At 37.8% G+C, this 20,273-nt stretch overlaps 1 protein-coding gene across 1 annotated transcript in view; it reads left to right on the top strand.

The window, feature by feature from the left end:
• Nucleotides 1-2,462: 2,462 nt before the first annotated feature.
• LOC137153867 (uncharacterized) overlaps nt 2,463-20,273 on the top strand; it is a 125,854-nt gene continuing 108,043 nt past the window's right edge. Inside the window, exons 1-3 of the mRNA XM_067549682.1 lie at nt 2,463-2,490; nt 5,521-5,682; nt 17,751-17,868. Coding sequence (XP_067405783.1) covers nt 2,463-2,490; nt 5,521-5,682; nt 17,751-17,868 — 308 coding nt within the window. The remainder of the gene's footprint in view (nt 2,491-5,520; nt 5,683-17,750; nt 17,869-20,273) is intronic.

Below are 20,273 nucleotides of genomic sequence, written 5' to 3'. Positions count from 1 at the left end.
AACGGGGGAAACTTTACTGTTTGTAGTCCTGTTCATTTTATTCAAAATACGCTGTTTTTCAGTGATTTTTAAATGATTTTTTTCAAATAAAATCAGTTCAGTTTTGAACTCACACACACTGTACAACTAAAACTTAAAAAATAATATTTCTGATGCAAGGAAATTGAATGTTCATGAGGCCAAATAAAAGTTCCCGATAGATTAACTTTGAAGAAAGAAAATTTGTTTGTCATTCCAAAGGAAAAGGCTGTACAAATAGCCTTCCTGAACTTGCAAGTCATTAGACCCAATTTTCACTCCAGTATTGACATAGTTGCATTCACTAGACTCCAGCTCCTTGTTTGTTCTTAGGGGCTGCTCCGACAAGGTATTCAATAAAATTTATTTAGAAAACTGAGTTTAACAAGCTTAAAAATCTTGAGAGAAGTGCCCAGACTCTCATTTAAGATTTAACAAATATTGTTAAGACCAGGAATCTCAAAGCATTAAAATGTCTTGTAATATGAATTATCCTATCAGTGGAGTGTGCTTGAACCTAATATAGCATAAAAGATTATACTAATGATGATAATATTTACTGTTCATTTAAAAAATGGCCGCTCTTGGAAAAGCACTTTTCTGAGCTCCTGTAACAACTTTATTGACAAGCTTCTAAACATTCTGTAACATGGTAAATCATACAATGGGTCAATGATCTCATTGTTCTTAATTGACTGTTTTGGTGTATTTGGAAGCAAATGGTCATTGTATTGAAAAATGCATTTACCTGGAAAGCTGAAATATAACATTTTTTACCTTTCTTTGAAAAATCAACATTGGTCAGCAGTTACTAAACTGTAGTTCGTGTTTATATTTTTTCTGCCACAATAGTTACCAATGTGTGGTAAATGTTGGCAGATGCTGAATTCTCATTGTCAGCTATTAATAATCATATTGAACACTTGGCAGAGATTTTAGGCCTGAGTCTCAACCGGGATTGATGCAATAAATGTGTGCAAATCTGCAGGTTTGCAAGGCATATCAAGTCATACTAACTTAACTACCCATTTGCACCTACAAATGGGTACCTGAATAATGCAGAAATACTTGTTGAACTCCATTTTCAAAACTTTTGCTTTTGGTATCAACACTAATTGATATACCAACAGCACAAAACATCGTCTCCCACTACTTTGTAAATGATGCAACTCCAAGACCCATATATTTTAAAACAGAAGAGCTTGATCTACTGTTATATTATATCATTTATTAAAAGTGCAGTTGTTTTAGTAATAATATGCCCAAGTGTCCTAGGTCCCACAGTTTTGTTTACACTTGGTAACGCGTGGGCTGAACTGGCAAACTAATGACCATGAGCCATAGTGCCATAAAAAAGATGTATTAGGTTTCAGGTCCCAGCTTTTCTTCTCTGTCTAGAAGACCCAATGATAGCTATTGAGGTAGCATTCTCAATCTCTGTAGTGGAGATAGGAATTACTGTCTTGCTCAACAGTGACCTCTGATCAAGTTGAGTGCTCATAATGGACTTTGGGGTAGAATATAGTAGAATGTAGTGATGGTAGTTGCTAGTGAACAGGCTCTTAGAGCTCCAAAGGATGTATAGGGGGAAAAACCTTTGGCATGCCTTCCAATAGATAAGTGATGTTAACATGAGTTTGTTACTTTTCATTTCTTAAAGGCCCAAACAACATCAAGGACTCACTACACTGATTCTTACTTTAGCTAGGGAAGCCCAAACCTTTATTTATAAAACATTGGAAATAGTTCTGCTTGTACTAGATAACTTAATATATAGTGGCTATAGTAACAAAAATGCATCCATCTTCTCACTCTCAAAATCAGGACTCTTGTTTAATTTTTGTTTGTCAAATAACTTTTTTTCCCATGGCTTTGGCTTATGTAGATGACTCAGCAACAGCCAGGAGTCCAGTTTTATCGGCTATGTTTAATTTGCTTAAATTTTTTGTGTGTGTTCATTCCTTATCTTCATTAGAAACATTGACTGGCACATAGTTGCTGTCCAAACTGATTTTTGTTAAAGTGCGGTATACATCAAATTATCCTTGTAAGTAGAACAATGAACTCCTCAGTTCCACCAGTTTTCAAATTACTACTGAACAATATTTGACACATCTCTACTCCTCCCAACCCTCTATGTCAGCTACCTTCCTTGAACAGATTGTTTCAAAAAAGATGTATGGTACACAGAAAAATCTTGAGCTATAAATTCTTAACACTCTCTGTTGACTTTCATTAGACCTGGTAGTGTTCTGAGACCAAATACTCTATAGATATTCAATTATCAGTGAAGCTTCACTGACTTTCCTGAGATAACACCTATCAATAGCAATATGACTATTGACACTGCAGGCAAGACACTATTTTAACTAAAGAGGGATTAATATACTTTTTTAGAATATACTTATTAGAAGCTCTTGAAACTTGTATAGCAAAACGCAGACATGTGGAATAGTTTTGGCTGGAATCTGGGTAAAACAATGATTTGTGATGAGATATACATATAATTAGATTAAAAAGTTATGGTGCAAATCTACATGAACCAGAAATATATGCACATGCAATTTAACTAAACCCTAGATATGTAAACCTCCAGATTATAAACCACTTTCTTATTATGTGGCCTGATTTCCTAATGATTCATCCTGGTAAACAATCTTATTGACAGTTGTATAAACAATAATTACAAAAAATTGGTTTTCTCTTGAAAATCATAATACACACACACACACACGTAACTCAAGGACTGATCATGTGTTCTCAACTGTGTATTACATTCAATGAAGCAGTAATAATCACTGCTTTTCTACAACAGCAGAACAATGGTGCAGAAGAGAAGAGGCATATGCCTCTGCCCCCTAACACTAGCAGACCTTCTATTTTCATGATCTACAATCAACCTATTGAAAACGGTACCACTGCACAGTTACTGTAAGAAAAGTCCATATTCCAACAGTCTGGAGAATAATTTTTTGTTTGAAAAAATCAATGAAATACCTTTATGGCTTCAAGTTCTCTCAAGTTTTTTAATTAGAAAGACTGCAGCATATTTCATTTTAAGTGATTGCAATGCAGTGAAGGTGCAATTGCCCTGGTACTCCAGGCCTGTCTATTTCAGCCAAATTAGACTGTCAGAAAGACCTTATAAAATGAAAATGCTAATATTTGGGTAGATTTGCTTAGAAGGTGTTTGACAATTTGATACCTTGATGTATAAAGCATTATTTTGGTTAGTATCATAATAAGGCAAGCAGAGCCTGATAGTGAGCTATTATGAAGTGGGGATACAAAATTTAAGACAGCTCATTGTAGTAAACATGAGGTTCATTTTAACAGGCCCATTAATACCACAAATTATTCAATACATTGATCCTTGCTTGACTAAAGGATATGAGGTGGTGGCAGGCCACACTTTTGTTACTCCTTTAACTATTTCCACTAGACTAAAATGCAATGGCCAGTCTTTTACACTTAATTTAACATCCTGCAGTATTGTGAAGTAAGTTCCAGAAATTGTATATGGGTAATATGTTGATGTGCCAGTTAGAAGGAAATGTGTAGGTTTTATTGGGGGTGAGTTGGGTTGGGGGGATGTGTTCCATTAAGTTATGCCCTCTGGTCACATATCAAATACCTGTACAGGGAGAGGTTAGGAAGTAAAAACATTTGTTTTACCTCTAATCTCACAATAATACTCAGGTTTTTTTTTCAAATTGCAGAATTTTTCTGCAGGGTTAGGATAATAGTTAAGTAGTGTGAGTATATCATAATTGCACATTCCTTTGAAAAATCTAAGCTCACTTGTGAGATTTAGTGTTTATCTTTTCTCACTTGCACTGTCTTAACATAGAACAGATGGTTAGACACTAGAATTGTAAGAAATCCATTATTTTAAAAAGGATGGAATCATGTGTGTCTGGCTGGAAGGCCCTGGATTTTGGTATCCACTCATGCATGAGTGCAGCTGAATATGACAAAAAACACTCTAGCTTTTGGTATTCATAACTCCTTTTTATTTGCTTGTAAACGCTCAGGGAAAAGAGGTGGTTGTTTATTTTCTCTATGGGATTATATTTGAAAGAGTATGTCATGAATACTAGCTCAAATAGTAAGGAGTGTTCAATCCAGAAAGCCATTGTGAAAAAAACCTGTTTTCTTGAACCTTAAATTGGTCAGATTATGAAGGTTTGGGGATGTCTGTTCAGGAGTTTCTGTTTTCAAGTTAAGTATTTTTGTACATTTATAGCGCCCAAGAGCCCAATTATGGATCAGGACCCCATTGTGCTAGGTGTTGTACAAACACAGAACAAAAAGATAGTCCTTGTCCCAAACAATTTACAGTCATATAAGCAACACAATGTGGCCAATGTGCCAAGTTATAAAGTATAATTACCCACGGAATTCAGTTTGCAACCAAGCCATTGGCTAAAACTTATTCATACAAGATATTTTATCAAGAGCAAATTAACATTCATGGAAATCGGAACCTGTCCATTAGAGCGCTTTGAAAAAAGGGAAATAGTTTTGCCAAAACAAATGTGACTCAATTTAGTTCCAAAACTGAACCTTTTTTCATGTTCTTGACATGTTTGACAAAACTGTATGATTAATATGTACTCCGCTTGGTCTGTCACAAATTAATCCCTAACTATTCTGTTTGACAGGCCAGCTGATATGGTACAGAATCCTCAAGGGAAAACACCATTCATGCTTCAAAAAAATTCCTTCCAAACTGTGGACAGGCAGTCAGTTACAGCCCAGAGCAAAGTGGGGGAGTCATAGCACCATTGAAGAGTCTTACATCTAAACGATAGATTTAGATGTACAAATTCTCTTTGCTGTTGATGAATACAAACCAGCCACGAATGGGTACAGAGCAAGAGAGACGGGAACAGAATGCTTCCCAGCAGAGGCTTGACAATCTGTATAATACTGCACATCCAGGGACAATGAAGGCAGCCAATGGGGCAAAGTATTAAAACACTTCAGTAAAAAGGGGGAGGAAATGAATAAAACTCCTGTCAAGCCCACCACCAATGGAATCTGCTGCACTTCACTCTCGCCCCAACAGCAGTGGGGGGGAGGTTGCAGAAAAATAAGGCTGCCTGTTGCTGTCTAATGACTGGTCTGCTGATCCTCTTCCTCTGTACATCTTTCCAAAGATTCCTGATCAAAGATAAATATCAAATAATGCTACTGAAAATGGGGGATTCTGAGAAGATTACATTTGGTAGTACAGCTTAGTCAGATAAATACAATTCTGTAGATCAGTGAATGTAATTATTGTGACAGGGGCTACCGGGGGGTAGTAGAAGAACGCTATGTTAGCCCAAGACTGATCAAAGCCCTGTTCCCTTAGCAGCTGCCCAAGGTTTCCTTCAAGCTGATTAGGGCTAGCTGAGGCCAAGGTCAGCTGAAACCAATTAGGGTCAGCAGCGGTCAGGATCAGCTGAGACCAATTAAGGGCTACCTGGGAGCAGATAAAAGCTCCCTGCCAGCCAGGCAGGGGTCTCCTGGAATCTGGAGGGTTTGGAGTTTTTGGAGGTTTGGGAGAGTTTGAAGAGTGTGGAGAACAGGGGGCAGGAGAACTTCGAGCGGCAGGAGCCAGAGAAACGCAGTGGATTTGGCCGTTGGAGTGGCCACTCAGCCCCGATGGAAACCAGGGTAGGGAAACAGCCCAGAGGGAAGATTTTCATAATGCATTATAGCAGTAGCCAGCCACTGCTGTCAGCCAGGGTCTCTGGGCTGGTGTCCAAAGAAGAGAGCGGGCTCGGACACCCCCTACCCCACCTCAGAATCTAAGGTCCCGAGGGCATTGCTCGGCTGGTGAAGGCCCAAAGGGAGACGGGGCAGAAGCGAGACGGCCGCCATTTTAGCAGTGTAATTTTCTGCTGCTAGAGGCTTTTTGCACTGCAAAGAAAGGATCTGGCAGTGAAGAAAAGTTCTGGCAGGAAGGAGACATCCGGGAAAGGCCCCAGTAACACACTGCAACTGAAGCCTTTCGCTGCTGCAGGGAGGTGCTGGAGCCTTTCTCCACCACAAGGAAAGACTCTAGCAGAAGGGAGGCCTCTAGCAGCTCCATCCAGCAGGGAAAGGCTCTGATAGCACGGGCAGCAACTGCTTTTCCTTGCTTTCTCTTCCCTGACAGAGCCTTTAGCTGCCATGTGGAGCTACACACTGCAGCATGGCTGCAGCCTGCTTTTCATAGAGGTGTGTAGCTAAACATACTCTCTATGCCACCACCAGTGTGGATAAGGCCTAACTTTAATAGAGTGAGGTCCAAAATAGTTGCAGCAATGATTATAAAGGAAAATGTCCATGGTATGTATGGGCTACGTGCAGTGACTCTTAGGATTACTATAGAATAGCCTCACTAACTTTTTTAGCCATATGTTTTTGTTAGAATGAAAGGCAGTTTTCACAATGGAAAAACATCATTTTACCACATTGGATGAATGACAATATTTTTCTGACAATATCAGAAAAAAAACAAATTTACCTCTGGGCAATAATATAATATAGGTCGGAAGGTGGATTTATCGACTGTGCGTGCGTGTGCGTGCGCGCGCGTTCCAATGTGAAAAGCTGGAAATTAGGAATTTGAAAAAGCAGAGACAATTAGTGGTAGAAAGAAGCTTCCAGAAATGTTATAAAAGTATTCAGACTCTGAACATTCTGAGGCTAGATCAGATATAGAGAAATCTAAGAGATTAGGGCTACATGCTTAACTTTTAAAAATGTGAACTCAAATCATTAATATTAAAATAATATTTTGTTTAAATTGCCATTGTTAATATAGCTATAGTTTGGTTTTGGCGATGACTCTGTAGAAGGTGAACAATTTTTGTTGCTTCTGTTGAGTAATTTTCCATGTATAATTACAAACTGCTAAAATAAGATTAAGGTGCCCTGAAAATCAGAAAAAATGTATTGTGTACATTATTTCTTCCTTTCTTTGGCTCCTTAATTAATTCTACAAGTGAAATAGAAAATCATAGCCTCCATGTTATTGCATTTTACTACTTTAGTAGCTGCATTTTATGACTCCTTGTAAGAATTGTATTTTCTACAATTCATGAAATATACAATTCATTACAGAACAAGTGAACATTATAGAACATCTTTCTATCATTACTACTGGTGAGGTGCAGACATCAGCTGAATGTAATATGTGATTGTACAGATAAAAAACAATATATTCTCTATACCCAAAATGTGCTTTGACTCAAAGGATATAAAAGTGGAGTTTAAAAAAAGGACACAAGAGGCAAAAACTATTTTAGCTTTTTCATATAATCTTTTTTAAATGATTATGGTATAAATGAAAAGAGCTATGGCTATTACCTCATAGAAGTGATAGGTATTCTAAGCACAGATTGCCATACAGCTCAAGCTGCTGCCCTAATGGAGTTCTTGAAGATTACCTGTTCTATTTATTCTCTCTGAAGCATCTGACATTGGCCACTGTTGGATGATATGACATTGGGCTAGACAGACCATTGGTCTGACCCAGTATGGCCATTCCTATGTTCTTAAGATACTTGGCAACATAAGAGCTACAATGAGAAATGCCATTTAAAGAAGGTAAGTGTTTCGATTTGAATCAGAAGGGAATTTCTTTGAAAGTAATCACATCTCTCCTCCCTGATTACAGCCTTTCGGTTTATCTTGTAAATATTAGTGTGACTATCTGTTAGATAGTACAGTATAGCTATATGGCCCTCAACAAACAGTGTTAATATTGCATTAACATGCATCATCATTATGATAGGCTCAGTTGGTTTCCAAATCTGTGACTTTTAAACTCTATAGCATGTAAACATTGCAATTCATGATGTTGCCGCTTATGGTGACTTGTAATATGGGTAACAAGATTATCCTTTCATTGATGACTGTGTTATGTACTGCCTCACTATGAGACACTATTATAAAATGCTAGTTAGCAATCTCCATGATCAGTATTTTAAAAAGTTTAAATGAATATTAACATTATTGGAAAATGCCAACTTTACAGTCATGGGGTGAAGTTTTACTATTAATCTCAGGGGAGCCAGGATTTCACTCCAAGAGGCTGGAATCCTTTTAACATAGAAGTAACAGGTAGTGCTACATACTTTGGCTCTTATTTAGGCAGGGAGGTTTGCCCTCCCCCCGCCTCCCCATAGAAAGCAAAGACCAAATTAGATGAAGAACCAGGTTTTTTTTTTGTTGTGGTCTTTGCTGTCACAGACTGTCACAGAGTGCTGGGAACCAACGGTTGAGACAGCACTGATCACTTAAACACCAATTAACTCCTTCCTTTCTCTTCCTCCTCCTCGTGGACCGGATTGTGCCTAATTAGCAGATTAGAATGGTATGGGGAAGATTAAAGGGCTAGTTGCCAACTAATGCAGAGGGTAGAAAGAGGCAATGCTGGGGGGCTAAGCAGGCTAGGAGAGTCAGAATCAAGACGGATCTCTAGGTGGAGAGATTTCTTGTCTCTCCTTGGTAGATGGCTGAGGAGAAATAGATGCTACAAATGATGTGGTGTATGGATAAGTAAGAGGTGAAAGAGAATTACAAATAAACTACATGGTGGTGGTTAACAAGTGAGGGTCTCTGAATAGTCAGTGTAGATAGGGACAGGATCTCACCCTATGACACAGGCTTTCTTAATTGCAGCATATTGTTTTAACTCTTTGTAATTAAATAATTATCTATCAGATAGCTCATATTAAAAGCCCCAACTCAAAAGAAATATAAGCAAGTAGCGAGTAATTGCTTGTGGAAAGTGTATTAACCCTTCCATTTAGTCCAAAGGTATTGCTAGTAAGCATTATTGGTTTCATTTATTTGTTAGAAGTTACTTGAATAAAAACATGTAGGATCACAATAGTGGAAACTGTTAATGCAAATTATTCGAGCCCTAATGGATACACAGCAAAAATCTTGTATGACATTATAATAAGAATTATGTCAATACAATATGTCTCTTGCCTGCTCTAACTTGAGATGTTGATTTCTCTCTAGTATAATAGAACTGCCCCAGTACATGAGTTTGTATTACTGTATTTTTGCTACATATTTTAGGTATTGTTTCTTATTTTTGATCCAGTGGGCTGTTATCCTGTTTCCATCCACACTGTATTTTTCTAGACAAATCTGTACTCTGGAGATTACCCAGAATGCAGTATTTTTGTTAACTTGATCTCTTACCTCCAGGTATTATCTGAATGGGTAGTGAAATCTTTTTTAATTGACCACTCAAAAGACTGAAAAACAGGTTGCTGAGTGGATTTAGTCTTCTAATGTGCACTGGGCAGAATTATACTGTGTGTGTTTGGGCATCTGTTGAGTCAGTCTCTATGCCAGAGGCAGCTTTACGGGTGATTAGTTGGACAGGTTTCATTGCAATCAATTGATGGTTCTCCCTTTTTTCATATTCATTTTTTTTATTCAGATTGTTTTAATATGTAGAGTACTCTGTGTTATGCAAAACAGGATCTTTCTATAACTAAAGTAGTTGTAACCATATTTAAAGTATGTGTAAGGTACCGTAGCTCAGTTGATGATCTGATCATTTATGACTAACCTATTACAATTTGTTAGCACAGAACTGACCTTTTTCTTGTAAGCAAAGGGCACATTTTACAGCTTTCTGAACATGTCTTATCTACTTAGAAGGCTTTATAGAAAAGTAAGATGTAGTGACATTTAGTTTTATTCTAGTTCACTGCCATTAACCTCCTCCTGCTGACTTTAGATAGTTGTGCATAGTGCTTTATCAGAAGAGAACATATTAAGCTTATTCAGGATTTGAAGTTGAAACGTATTAGCATATTACAAATTGTTACGAGTGCAATATTTAGACTATTTAAATGAAGTTATTTCATGCTACAGGGTGCATGTGCCTGGCTATACATGTATAGCCAATCATGTAATTATGTAAGAGAGAACATCTAAACTACTGGTGAGAGAACTTCTAAACCACTGTCAATACTGAAACACTATTCCTTTAAATACCACAAGTAGTAATCACTGACTAACTTAGCCTCACGTGCTTAGATGTACAGAAGCTGAATCACAAAATAACTTGCATGCTAAGGTTCTTTCAAACATTCCTATTTCATTTGGCGTGCAATTCCATTTCCACTTATGCTATGCCATGCCATTTAGTGTGCTCAGTGCTTTGCACCCTGTGGATCAATTCAGCTATGAAGTTAACAAAGTATGGAAGCTTTCTGTGCATATATTCAACCATGCGTTTGCTATCCTTTTTTTCTGCAATATGTTTAATGGATTTGGACATAAAATCTAAGGCATTTCACAGGCTGTTTGGTATGTATGTGAAAGCGCAACTCAATGAGGTTTTCAGTTAATTTAATGTTTGGTGTCAGATTTACTGAAATCTGGATAGTTATACTATGTGAGCAACAAAGGAATCTTATCATCCCTCCTCCACTCCTATGGTTAGTCTTCCTTGAATCTGTTCATTAAACTGATAAATGGTTTCCAGCAGGGAACATTAGAAATGCTCCAGACTAAGAAAGTAAGTCAGAATTGCATAAGAAGCATCGAAAGCAGACTGAAAGCCACCTCCCTCTTGTTAATTATTGCTTTGGGTGATGGTTGTTTTTTAAAAATATATATATTATGACTTCCAGCATTTGAGGATGTTGATGGATTTTGAATAATAACAGATCTTTGAATAGGAGTTCAATCCAAATTCACATTAAATAGCAAAGCACATTTGGCAGTTACTTACTGGAACCATACTACTGTATGGCAGAATAAGGATATTTTTGATTTTATGCTTAGCCAGGCACAGGACTTTTGCTAAGCAAGTAATATGCAGTGTGGTCATACATGGAGATGGGAAGCAGCCTACAGAGGAGTCTCATTTCCTTTAGTATCCTTCCTGTCTCTTCAAGCTTTGTTGTCTTGGGTTTACAAAGTTAAAATAACATTACACTTGTATTTAAATTCAACTGATCAACAAAGCCTCTATTTCCTTTGCCATATGATGATGATATCTTTCTAGAAAGGTAGATCACAATAAAAGTCTGTACTCAACATGTTTTCTCTTGTGCATCATGGTACTTTTAAAATGACACTGTTTGATTAAAGCATAAATTCCAGTTCCTATTTGTAAAGACAAGCCTGGAGGACAGGAGGATAATTACTAAACAGCTTATCAGAAGTCCAGAGATACAAAAGCTCAGAATATGTATGCCAACATCTTAGTTTCCTTCCCCCAAGCAGAAACGCTTTTGTGCTTTGTAAGGAAAATAAGTGTATCACACAGTAAATGGACAGTCAAAGTTTTATTTTTCTCTAAAATTGTTAAGATGAAGGCAATTGGCCAGATTTACAGGGAATTGTGGCTATAATCACAAGGAATCCTGTGCAAGGTTTTCAGGACAAGTTCTGTGCCATCATGACCTGGTCAAAACAATAGTCTTGTGAAACAGTTCCACAAACATGTCCATAAGGCAGTAATAACTTAATTAAAACAATTGTCTTCATAGGACCAGTGGAAAACAGTTCCTACTTCACTAGAATTGAACATATGCCAACCTGGAGGAGGAGGAGTAATGACTTTTGAAGTATTTCTGAAGTTAAACCTAACTTTGAGCTGAGAAATTTCCTTGATCATGCACATATTGTCAGCATTGGTGGCTGGGTGTAGTGTTCTGAATTAACCACACTTTAATGCAAGAAATTCATGCGATCTTGTTGCTTCCTACTTCCATTCCCATATACTGGGATTGATTGAGATGGAATGCTTGTTTCAAAGTGTGCAAGGTAAGGGTATGCCTAAACCACAAATGAAGGTGTGATTGTAGCACGCATAGAAATACCCATGTTAGCTACCACTGCTAGTTAGATTAAAGCTATCATAGTAAAAATTTGATGGCACAAACTTGAACACAGGCTAGCAACCTGAGAATGTACTCAGGGTTCCAGGGGTTTGTGCAGGGACAGCGAGCCTATGCTGAAACCATGCTGCCAAATCTTCACTACTGTTGTTACCCAGGGTGGCTAGATTAAAGCCACACTACAATCACACCTTCTCTTGCAGTGTAGATCATCCCTAAAATGATTTTTTGTAGGTGATCTGCCTAATGATGTAATTTCTGTTTTCTGTAGGTCAGCTCTCATATGCAGTTAGGTCACTGTATAAGGCCAGTTTAATGGTTCAAGCGCAAACAGAATCAAGTCAAGCAATGAGTCCCTGAGAAAGGATCTGACTGCTTATACTACCATGATACTTTATTTCTTGTTTACTGCTATTTGCTTAGGGACAAAAAACAGTATCTAGTATTGAATTGTTCATGAGAATTTTACTTTCTGCAGAGCCTCAGTAAAGATCAGATTATAGTAGGCATCACCTTGTCAAAGGACAGCAGTAATTCTACACAACACTGAGCTCTGGCAGCTAAGGTGTGTGGTTAAATCTTTAATACATTACAGAAAGATTACCGATTGAAGTTCTGTGATTTAATTTGAAAGGGAACTGGATTATTTTATGACTATTAATACATTTTACCTATACAGTAAAACTTCAGAGTTATGAACACTAGAGTTACAAACTGACCCATCAACCACACACCTCAATTGAAACTGGAAGTACACAATCAGGCAGCACCAAAGACAAAAAACAAAAAGCAAATACAGTACAGTACTGTGTTAAAAGTAAACTACTAAAAATATAAACAGAACGCAGCATTTTTCTTTGCCATAATAGTGTTTCAAAGCTGTATTAAGTCAATGTTCAGTTGTAAACTTTTGAAAGAACAACCATAATGTTTTGTTCAGAGTTGCAAACATTTCAGAGTTATGAACAATATGTGTTCCCAAGGTGTTCGTAACTCTGAGATTCTACTGCAATGCTAAGACGGTCAGGAAGGATTTATTTTTCTGCCACATACAGAGCTGCATACTCAGTAGATATATTAAGAGCTTATTTGCCTTTCTCTTAAAGATTAGATACTAGCCACTGGCAGAGATGGGATAACCAGTTAAAAGGACTAATGGTCCAATTTGGTAATTTCTATACTGTTTGTCAGTATCTGAGACCTTTTTGATGTGTAGATGTACCTTTTCTGTTGTCATGTATTCAGTTCAGAGCTAGATGGCTCAGCACACCAGTAATAGGATATGTTGTGTTTTGCTGTCTGGTCAGAAGCTCAAACCCATCCTATGATGATGGGCATTAAAACTCATTGCTATCCAACGGCTCTTTACATTCTCTATTGCACCAGTTACAGTCCTATTTCACAAAATATTAAAGGCACACATTAAAAGGTGATGGCTCAAGTTTGGTTGCTTACCATAGCAGCTATGATTCCTAGAAATGACAGCCCCATATGGATCAGTGCTGTAAATTTAAAGTGCTTGGCTATCAACAGCAATATGGGCTCATAGACACTGCTATAGCAACAATTTTAAAACCTGATATTCTCGAATGCAATATAGGGCTGATCTACAGATTATTAGTCTACTATTAAGTGTCTACATTCACCTAATCTATCACAATGGCACAAATGTAGTCAATATCTTGTGACAAAAATGTCAGAGGCTTTAGCTCTTCTCTTTCACTGTGCGAGAGGTTTCCAAAAAACAAATGTGAATTAATTCTGTCTGTTTTACTTGAATTAATATTGCCTCTTAGCAATCTTTTGCAACAAATCAATTAATACCACTCCTCCACCCCACCAGCAGACCTCTTTGAAGGATCAGTTTTGCTGTTGCTGATTGCCCTATCTCCTTTTTGGTAAACACCAGGAATTCTTTATACACATATACCATAGTCCTGGAGTGGGAGGGTCCTGTCTTCAGTGTGGCCCTTATCTTTCTCCTCTCTTAGTTCTGGTGGGGGCGGGGAAGTAGCTGAGGATGAGTTGAGTTAATCTGAGTTTATACTGGTGTGAATGATGTCACACTGGTGTCAGTGACTTCACAGTCTAGGCCAAGAGTGGCTTCTCTGGAGGAGGTGTCAACCACATCCCCTGCAAATGGAATTATTCTTTTCTGGCTTTCACCAGTCAGAAGGAGCATAGATTTATGTTAGAGGTGGTGACTTAAATGTTTTTTCAGGGCTTCATATGTGAAGGGGATTAACTCTATCAGGGAGGCATCTCACCCTTGGAGTGTTCTTTTAAGCAGTGGGTGCATGATTTCCATGTTGTATTAATGCAGACCAAGTTGATTAGCTCATTCCCAGTGCAGAGTTGTATGGTTTTGCAGCCAGGTGGGCAGCCATGATTTGCTGCTTTTACTTTGGTAGCAAAATCCTGCAAATAATCCTCTGTGCAGTTTGTGGATGGTTTCAGAATGGGTTTTGCCTAACTGACTATATTAATCATCTGCCAGTTTGTTAATGCCAGTTTGTTAATGAAACTTAGTGATCTTATACATTGATGATGGGGGATTTGGATTTATTCTAATATGATTATTGTTTCTTCATAAGGTTAAACAGCTTTTGTAGAATTCACGTATTTAAACTTTGTAAATGCCACATTTATACTTGACCTTTGGCAATCTGAAAAAATCATCAGATGAATGGGAAACATGGTATAGCTTAACTAAAATAACTAAGCCAATGTGTACAGTGTATTGTTTTTATCCTAATTCTCTCATCAAGTTATCAATCCACTGAGAATTACGACGAGATCAAACAATTTTCACAGAGATTTGTTTGATGGCCCATGGTAACATATCTGTCACTACTGAGTAGGCTGGATTTAAACTGGTCATCTAGTGGTGAAAGGCTTTGTATTTCCAGGAAAAAGTAAAGACATTTGGTGCATGATCCAACACTCATTGAAGTCAATGGGATATGGATTCGGCCCTTAAGCCTTGCCTACCCTGGGGATTTTTGCACTGGTGTAGCTGCACTGATAACCTTTATGTTGATTACTGGTGCTGCTTACTCTAGTCTGTAACTAGAGTAAGCCACGTTTGTACAATTGACTGACACAGCATGTCTATACTGGGGGCAGAGTGAGAGTGGAGAGATTGACCAGAGTGTAGACAAGTCCAGAATTAACCTCATATCAATAATTAAAGAGATGAGGGTAATGTTCTAAAGATAAATACTAGGAAGAAATAAAATTATAAGTCTGGATAAAACATAGTTTATTTTATAAATAAAGTTGACGTTAATCTATGTACATCTATATCTGTATATAGTTAGCCAAAGATAAATAGCAAGAGCATATCCCTTTTTAAAACCACTTTTTATTAAAATTGCTTAGATTAGGTTTGCATTATATTTACATCTCTGGAAAATTGGAGTGTTATGTACTCCTAGACAGTTGTTTTTATACTTTATGGCCTCATTTCAAATAAACTTTTATTCAGTGCTTGTATGACACTGAAATAATTGAAGGATTAGTTTAGATGAAAGATTAGCCTACCAAGGACCACAGTGCCCTGCATGTGTGCTAGCAGTAAAATTGAAGAATTGTTAAAAAACACAGCAGAAAGCACCACGGCCTATATTTTACTAGCTAAGCTAGCAATGCATTTATTGCTCAAATTAATAACTACCATATAAACAGGAAAGAGACTTAGTCTAACTCTTCAACTTGAATACTTGTTGTTTCTAATTTGATCATTTCAGGCACTTCCAGAATCTTTTCCTGCTCCTCATAGATGGGAAGTAGCGTGTAGCATTTTTCCCCCCATAAAACACAGTCTCCTAAACATCCAAACATAGGCTGATAACAAAGGGTTTAAGTAGGAATAATGGATCCAACTGAGACAGGAGAATATTAGAAAAAATGTGAGGTCAACCATACCAGGCAGTGGAATATTTTCTCAAAAGAGGTAATAGAAACCACATCTGGTGCTATATTTAACAGTAAAGTGGACGAAATGAAATAAGTGTTCTGCATTACACATTCATGCTCTGATATAGAGGAGTAAATTTTTTTCATCTCCGATGTCTGTCTGATTCACACACACTGCACGTTAGTACTTATCCTTTTGTTCCATATTCACCGTGTGCATCCCTTGATTCTATGATAGCCTTTACATTTTCCATGCTGCAGTCTTTTCACTTGCCATTTCTTGCTGTAAGCACTCCTGCCTGTGTCTGAGAATGCGTGATGCTGAGGCTACCACTGTTATCTTTTTCTTTTCTAAAAGAAATATGTACAGTTCCATTAAGGCATCCACAGTTTACTCTGGATGTGTGTCTACTAGTTGAACTGGCAGAGGCCAGCTTTTCAGGATCAAATTATTCTATTGCACTATAAAATAAAGTGTGTACGTATATGTAAAAGTTTGACTACCATACAAATGAGTATTTTGCAGAAGAATAAAGTGTGTGTGTGGTGTGTGTGTATTAAACATATATATAATGAAATGAAATAATGAAACATATATTAAATATATATTTATAAATATATATATTATATATATATTTCATTCTTCTGCAAAATACTCATTTGTGTGTGTGTATGTGTGTGTGTTTATAAATGAACTGTCTTTCATTGACAATAGTGACTTGTTTGTCTAAATAAGGTGCTTGCCAACCATACTCTCACTACTGAAAAGACTTTTTAATTATACTTAAAAACATAGAGCCTTTGAAATTTGTAATCTATTAGAATGGAATGTGTGGAGGGCATCAATATTCAACTTGAAATTTTTAGAATGCAGGCCAGTAATTCTGAAAGTTATTGTGATCAAAGTAGCTATTTTGTATCATACAGTTTCCAATTTAATCTATTTTATAGTCGTTATATCATTTTCAGTAAAAGAACCAATCTGAGACTCTTGACACTTGCTCCAGTACCCCTTGAATCAGTGAGAGGATCCTGTTGACGTCAACAGATATTGGATATGGCAACAGATGCCTGCATACTATTTCTAAAAAGAAAAGCAGATATAATATTTCATTACCAAAGTATCTACAAACCCTTCCAATGCAGTACAAACCTCCAATGATGTCAAAAAAAACCCCATTTTCTCCATAAACTCTCCACCTCTTAACATACCTACTGAAGAAAACAGGCATTGGTATAAATCCTAGGATAAGCTAAAAGGACTTTCTAGGTCACAACCAATCTCAGAAACTAATTGTAAGCTGGCATGTCTCACAAATCCATAATATAATGTGCTCCCTGCATGAAGTATTGTTTAACAAGAGGACAGCCACAGATACTTCTGCTCTATTACACAGTTGGCTCAGTTGCCAAAGAGATTGCACCACTCTAAGAGTGGCATCAGTCAAGATTAACAAGACTGGAGAGCTTTGTTTAGCAAAACAAGAGAGCCCAGAAAAGGATATTCTGAGCACATGTGCATCATCTGAAGTCTGACCTTTATACTGATTCACCATATTACAGTAAATAAACAGTTATACTGTTATAATCACTTATCAAGATTCCTGGAGGATCTCATCACAGGTATAATGAGTTATGACTTAGTTTATGACTATTACAGTTTTCTAGACTTCAACAAGTGTAGGATCAGGCCCTATAGCAATGCATAATTTATCCTCTGGCTTTATTTTATAACTCCTCCCTCCCTCTTCTATGTTTCTTCTATGTCAATGCACACTACTTTTGTAGTCTGCTGAAACTTGTGACCGATATTCCATCATCCAAGAAGAAGAAAAATACATATATGTTAGTTTCTAAATTATATTAACACATACAACATTGAATCATAGAAATCATATCCTAGAACGTTCCATGAAGTTTTGTATCCAACATAACATTCTATAACTTTTTTTCCAGTTTATACATTTTTGAAGCAAGGAGTGGTGACCAGGTGGAATTCCTCCTGTGATGTGTTGGAAGTGAGTAGACAGCAGCAATACAAGCATTCTACATCTGTGGCTCCACCCAAGCACAGGTAGCTACCAGCCTCTAAAATGTACTTGCCCAGTGGCAGCTTATGAAGAAGCTAATTGATATCCTACAGCACTTTGCGGTGACCAAACTAGTCAATGCATATGATGCAGGTATCAGCCAAGTAAATCCCTTGTTGTATCCCTGGGAGAGACCACTGACACACATGCAAATGCAGGAACAGTGACAGCACTTGAGAAATCCCTGACTTCTCTTCTGGAAAATTACCATTTCCAAAGCATCAGAGAAACTTGACTGTTACTGGATGGTTACATATCCCCACTTCAAAATTTCCATGGATTCCTTCCTTTCAGCAGGGAACAATGAGGCAAGAATAATCCAGTTTAGAAAGAGACTGACAGACATAGTGATAGAAGTCACTGCTCATGACTGTTTAAGAAAATGTCAACCCTGGGAACTGACACTCCAGTAGCTGCTGCAGCAGGAGGGGAGTATTGCAGAGGGAGAAAGCAAAGGGTACTTCTCTGTTTGGCCCTTCTGACCTGAAGAGGTCAAGACTACAGTCATGAAGAGAATAGTGGAGAGATATCTACAAGACATGATGCTGGTGCCCACTGATTTAGACCTCCTTTGCCACTGGCAGCTAAGGAAGGATATGTGATATGTCTGTCACCCACCCCTCTTGCCCACCATCAAGCAATGGTGAGAGCCACAGCTCTCAGGTAACAGAAATATCTGAATTCTGTATGTGCCATAAAACATCACTTGCGATCTGAACAAGGCTCCCCCATCCCTATCTATCATGCTGTTTGTTGAAATGGCTACCTCTTGTGTTTCTGTAGCTTAACATTATGAGGCTAGGTTGTTAGCCTGTTGCTCATCCCGCAGCTTGGATGAGCTCAGGACCCAGGAAAAGTGTGACAGGCTGCTCCTGGCTTCTGAAGGAGTAGGGGTTGAGGAGCCAGCATGATGTGTTGGAGTGGTTGGCTGTAGGAAGCACAGAGGAGATGGAAGTACTAGCCAGGAGTCCTTGGTGATCCCCTAGCACTTCCATGGGCCACCTCCTCTTGGTCATATGGGAGATACCATCACAATGGTGGCAGGCAGCAAAGTGCTCCTAAACTGTGGAGTTTTGTCCCATGCAGTGGTGAGGATCTCCCTCATCCCACTCACGTCCACATGAGCCTTCTCATCTCCCATTCTACGGAGCATTTTATTTTAATTTCTGGAAGACAAAAACAGTCCGACTCCTACCTTCCCTCTACCCTACCTTCCCTGTAATGACAGCTGTGGAATTAGAATTAAAATGGATCATAGTTGAATTCCTGCTCTGGGTCAGAAAAGGTCAAAACATCTTATTTCAGCATTCTTTACCTTAAACATTTCATGTTTGCAAAATAAAATTATTTGGCTTGTTGTTCTCTCACACAAAAACAAATCACATGAATGTTCTATATTGCATCTGTTTAGCTCATTAAGTGTTTGAAGCCAGAAATCAGGATTTCCTGATGCAGCCAGCAAATGCAAGAAGCATTAATGCTCATGTGAAATCTGCAGATAGGTTGGTGGTAAGGTGTTAATTAACCAAGTTGGTGGACATTTTCAAATATTGCTTCTTCTTTGAACCGTTGGACTGCTTACCTTAATCCAAAATAACATCTCTCAGAATGATTGTTTAATCTTTCTCACTCTATGAATTTTATCGTTTTTTCACTATCTACACCGTGGCAATTTCCTTTTTGTGGTAAATAAACCCCATCTTAGCAGCTCTTTACCAAAAAAAAAAAAAAATCAGGGCAAGTTAAAAATCAGTGCCTCTGTGAAGGTTCATCAGCCACATAGCACTGGTACATAGCTAAATTAAGCCCCCTCCCCCTTCTTTTAAGCATAAGCTGAAGAGGGAAAAGACTGTTGAGGGAATGCAAAATTAGAAATATAATAAAGCAGAAGGAAGATGCTCACAGCTAATGAAATGCCTAGGACATTAAATCCCCTGGTTTAGAGATAGAGCCCACAGAGTTGAACATATGCAGCAATGCCTCCACTACAATGATGAAGAATGACCTAAGCAAAACTGGGTTCTATATTCCAATTTTTTATCAAGTGTAGTATATTTACACTGAAGTCTAAATTTTCTGGTAAACCAGATACCAGAGCTGCCAAAGGAATGAACTGGTTTATTGATCATCTTTTGATTTCATCAGAGGAATATTATAATTAGGGCTGGCCAGAAAACAAGAATTCACTTCCACGAAAAATGTTGATGTTTCGCTATTTGCTTGTGTTCCAGTGTGGAATAAAGCCAAGGCAGCTGGTTAGGGCCCTCACCTGGGATGGAAGAGACCCATCTTCAAATCCTGGCTCTTAATCAGCTAGAGTAGAAACTTAAACCTTCGTCTCCCACACCCCAGGTGAGTTCCCTAAACCATTCAACAAGAACACTAACCC

The sequence above is a fragment of the Emydura macquarii genome, unplaced genomic scaffold (assembly GCF_026122565.2).
Source record: "Emydura macquarii macquarii isolate MOO-44397 ecotype Brisbane River unplaced genomic scaffold, CSIRO-AGI_Emac_v2 contig_1253, whole genome shotgun sequence".
In the NCBI taxonomy this organism is placed as follows: domain Eukaryota; kingdom Metazoa; phylum Chordata; order Testudines; family Chelidae; genus Emydura; species Emydura macquarii.
The sequence above is the reverse complement of the archived record's forward strand: the minus strand, read 5'-3'. Positions and strand labels throughout refer to the sequence as shown.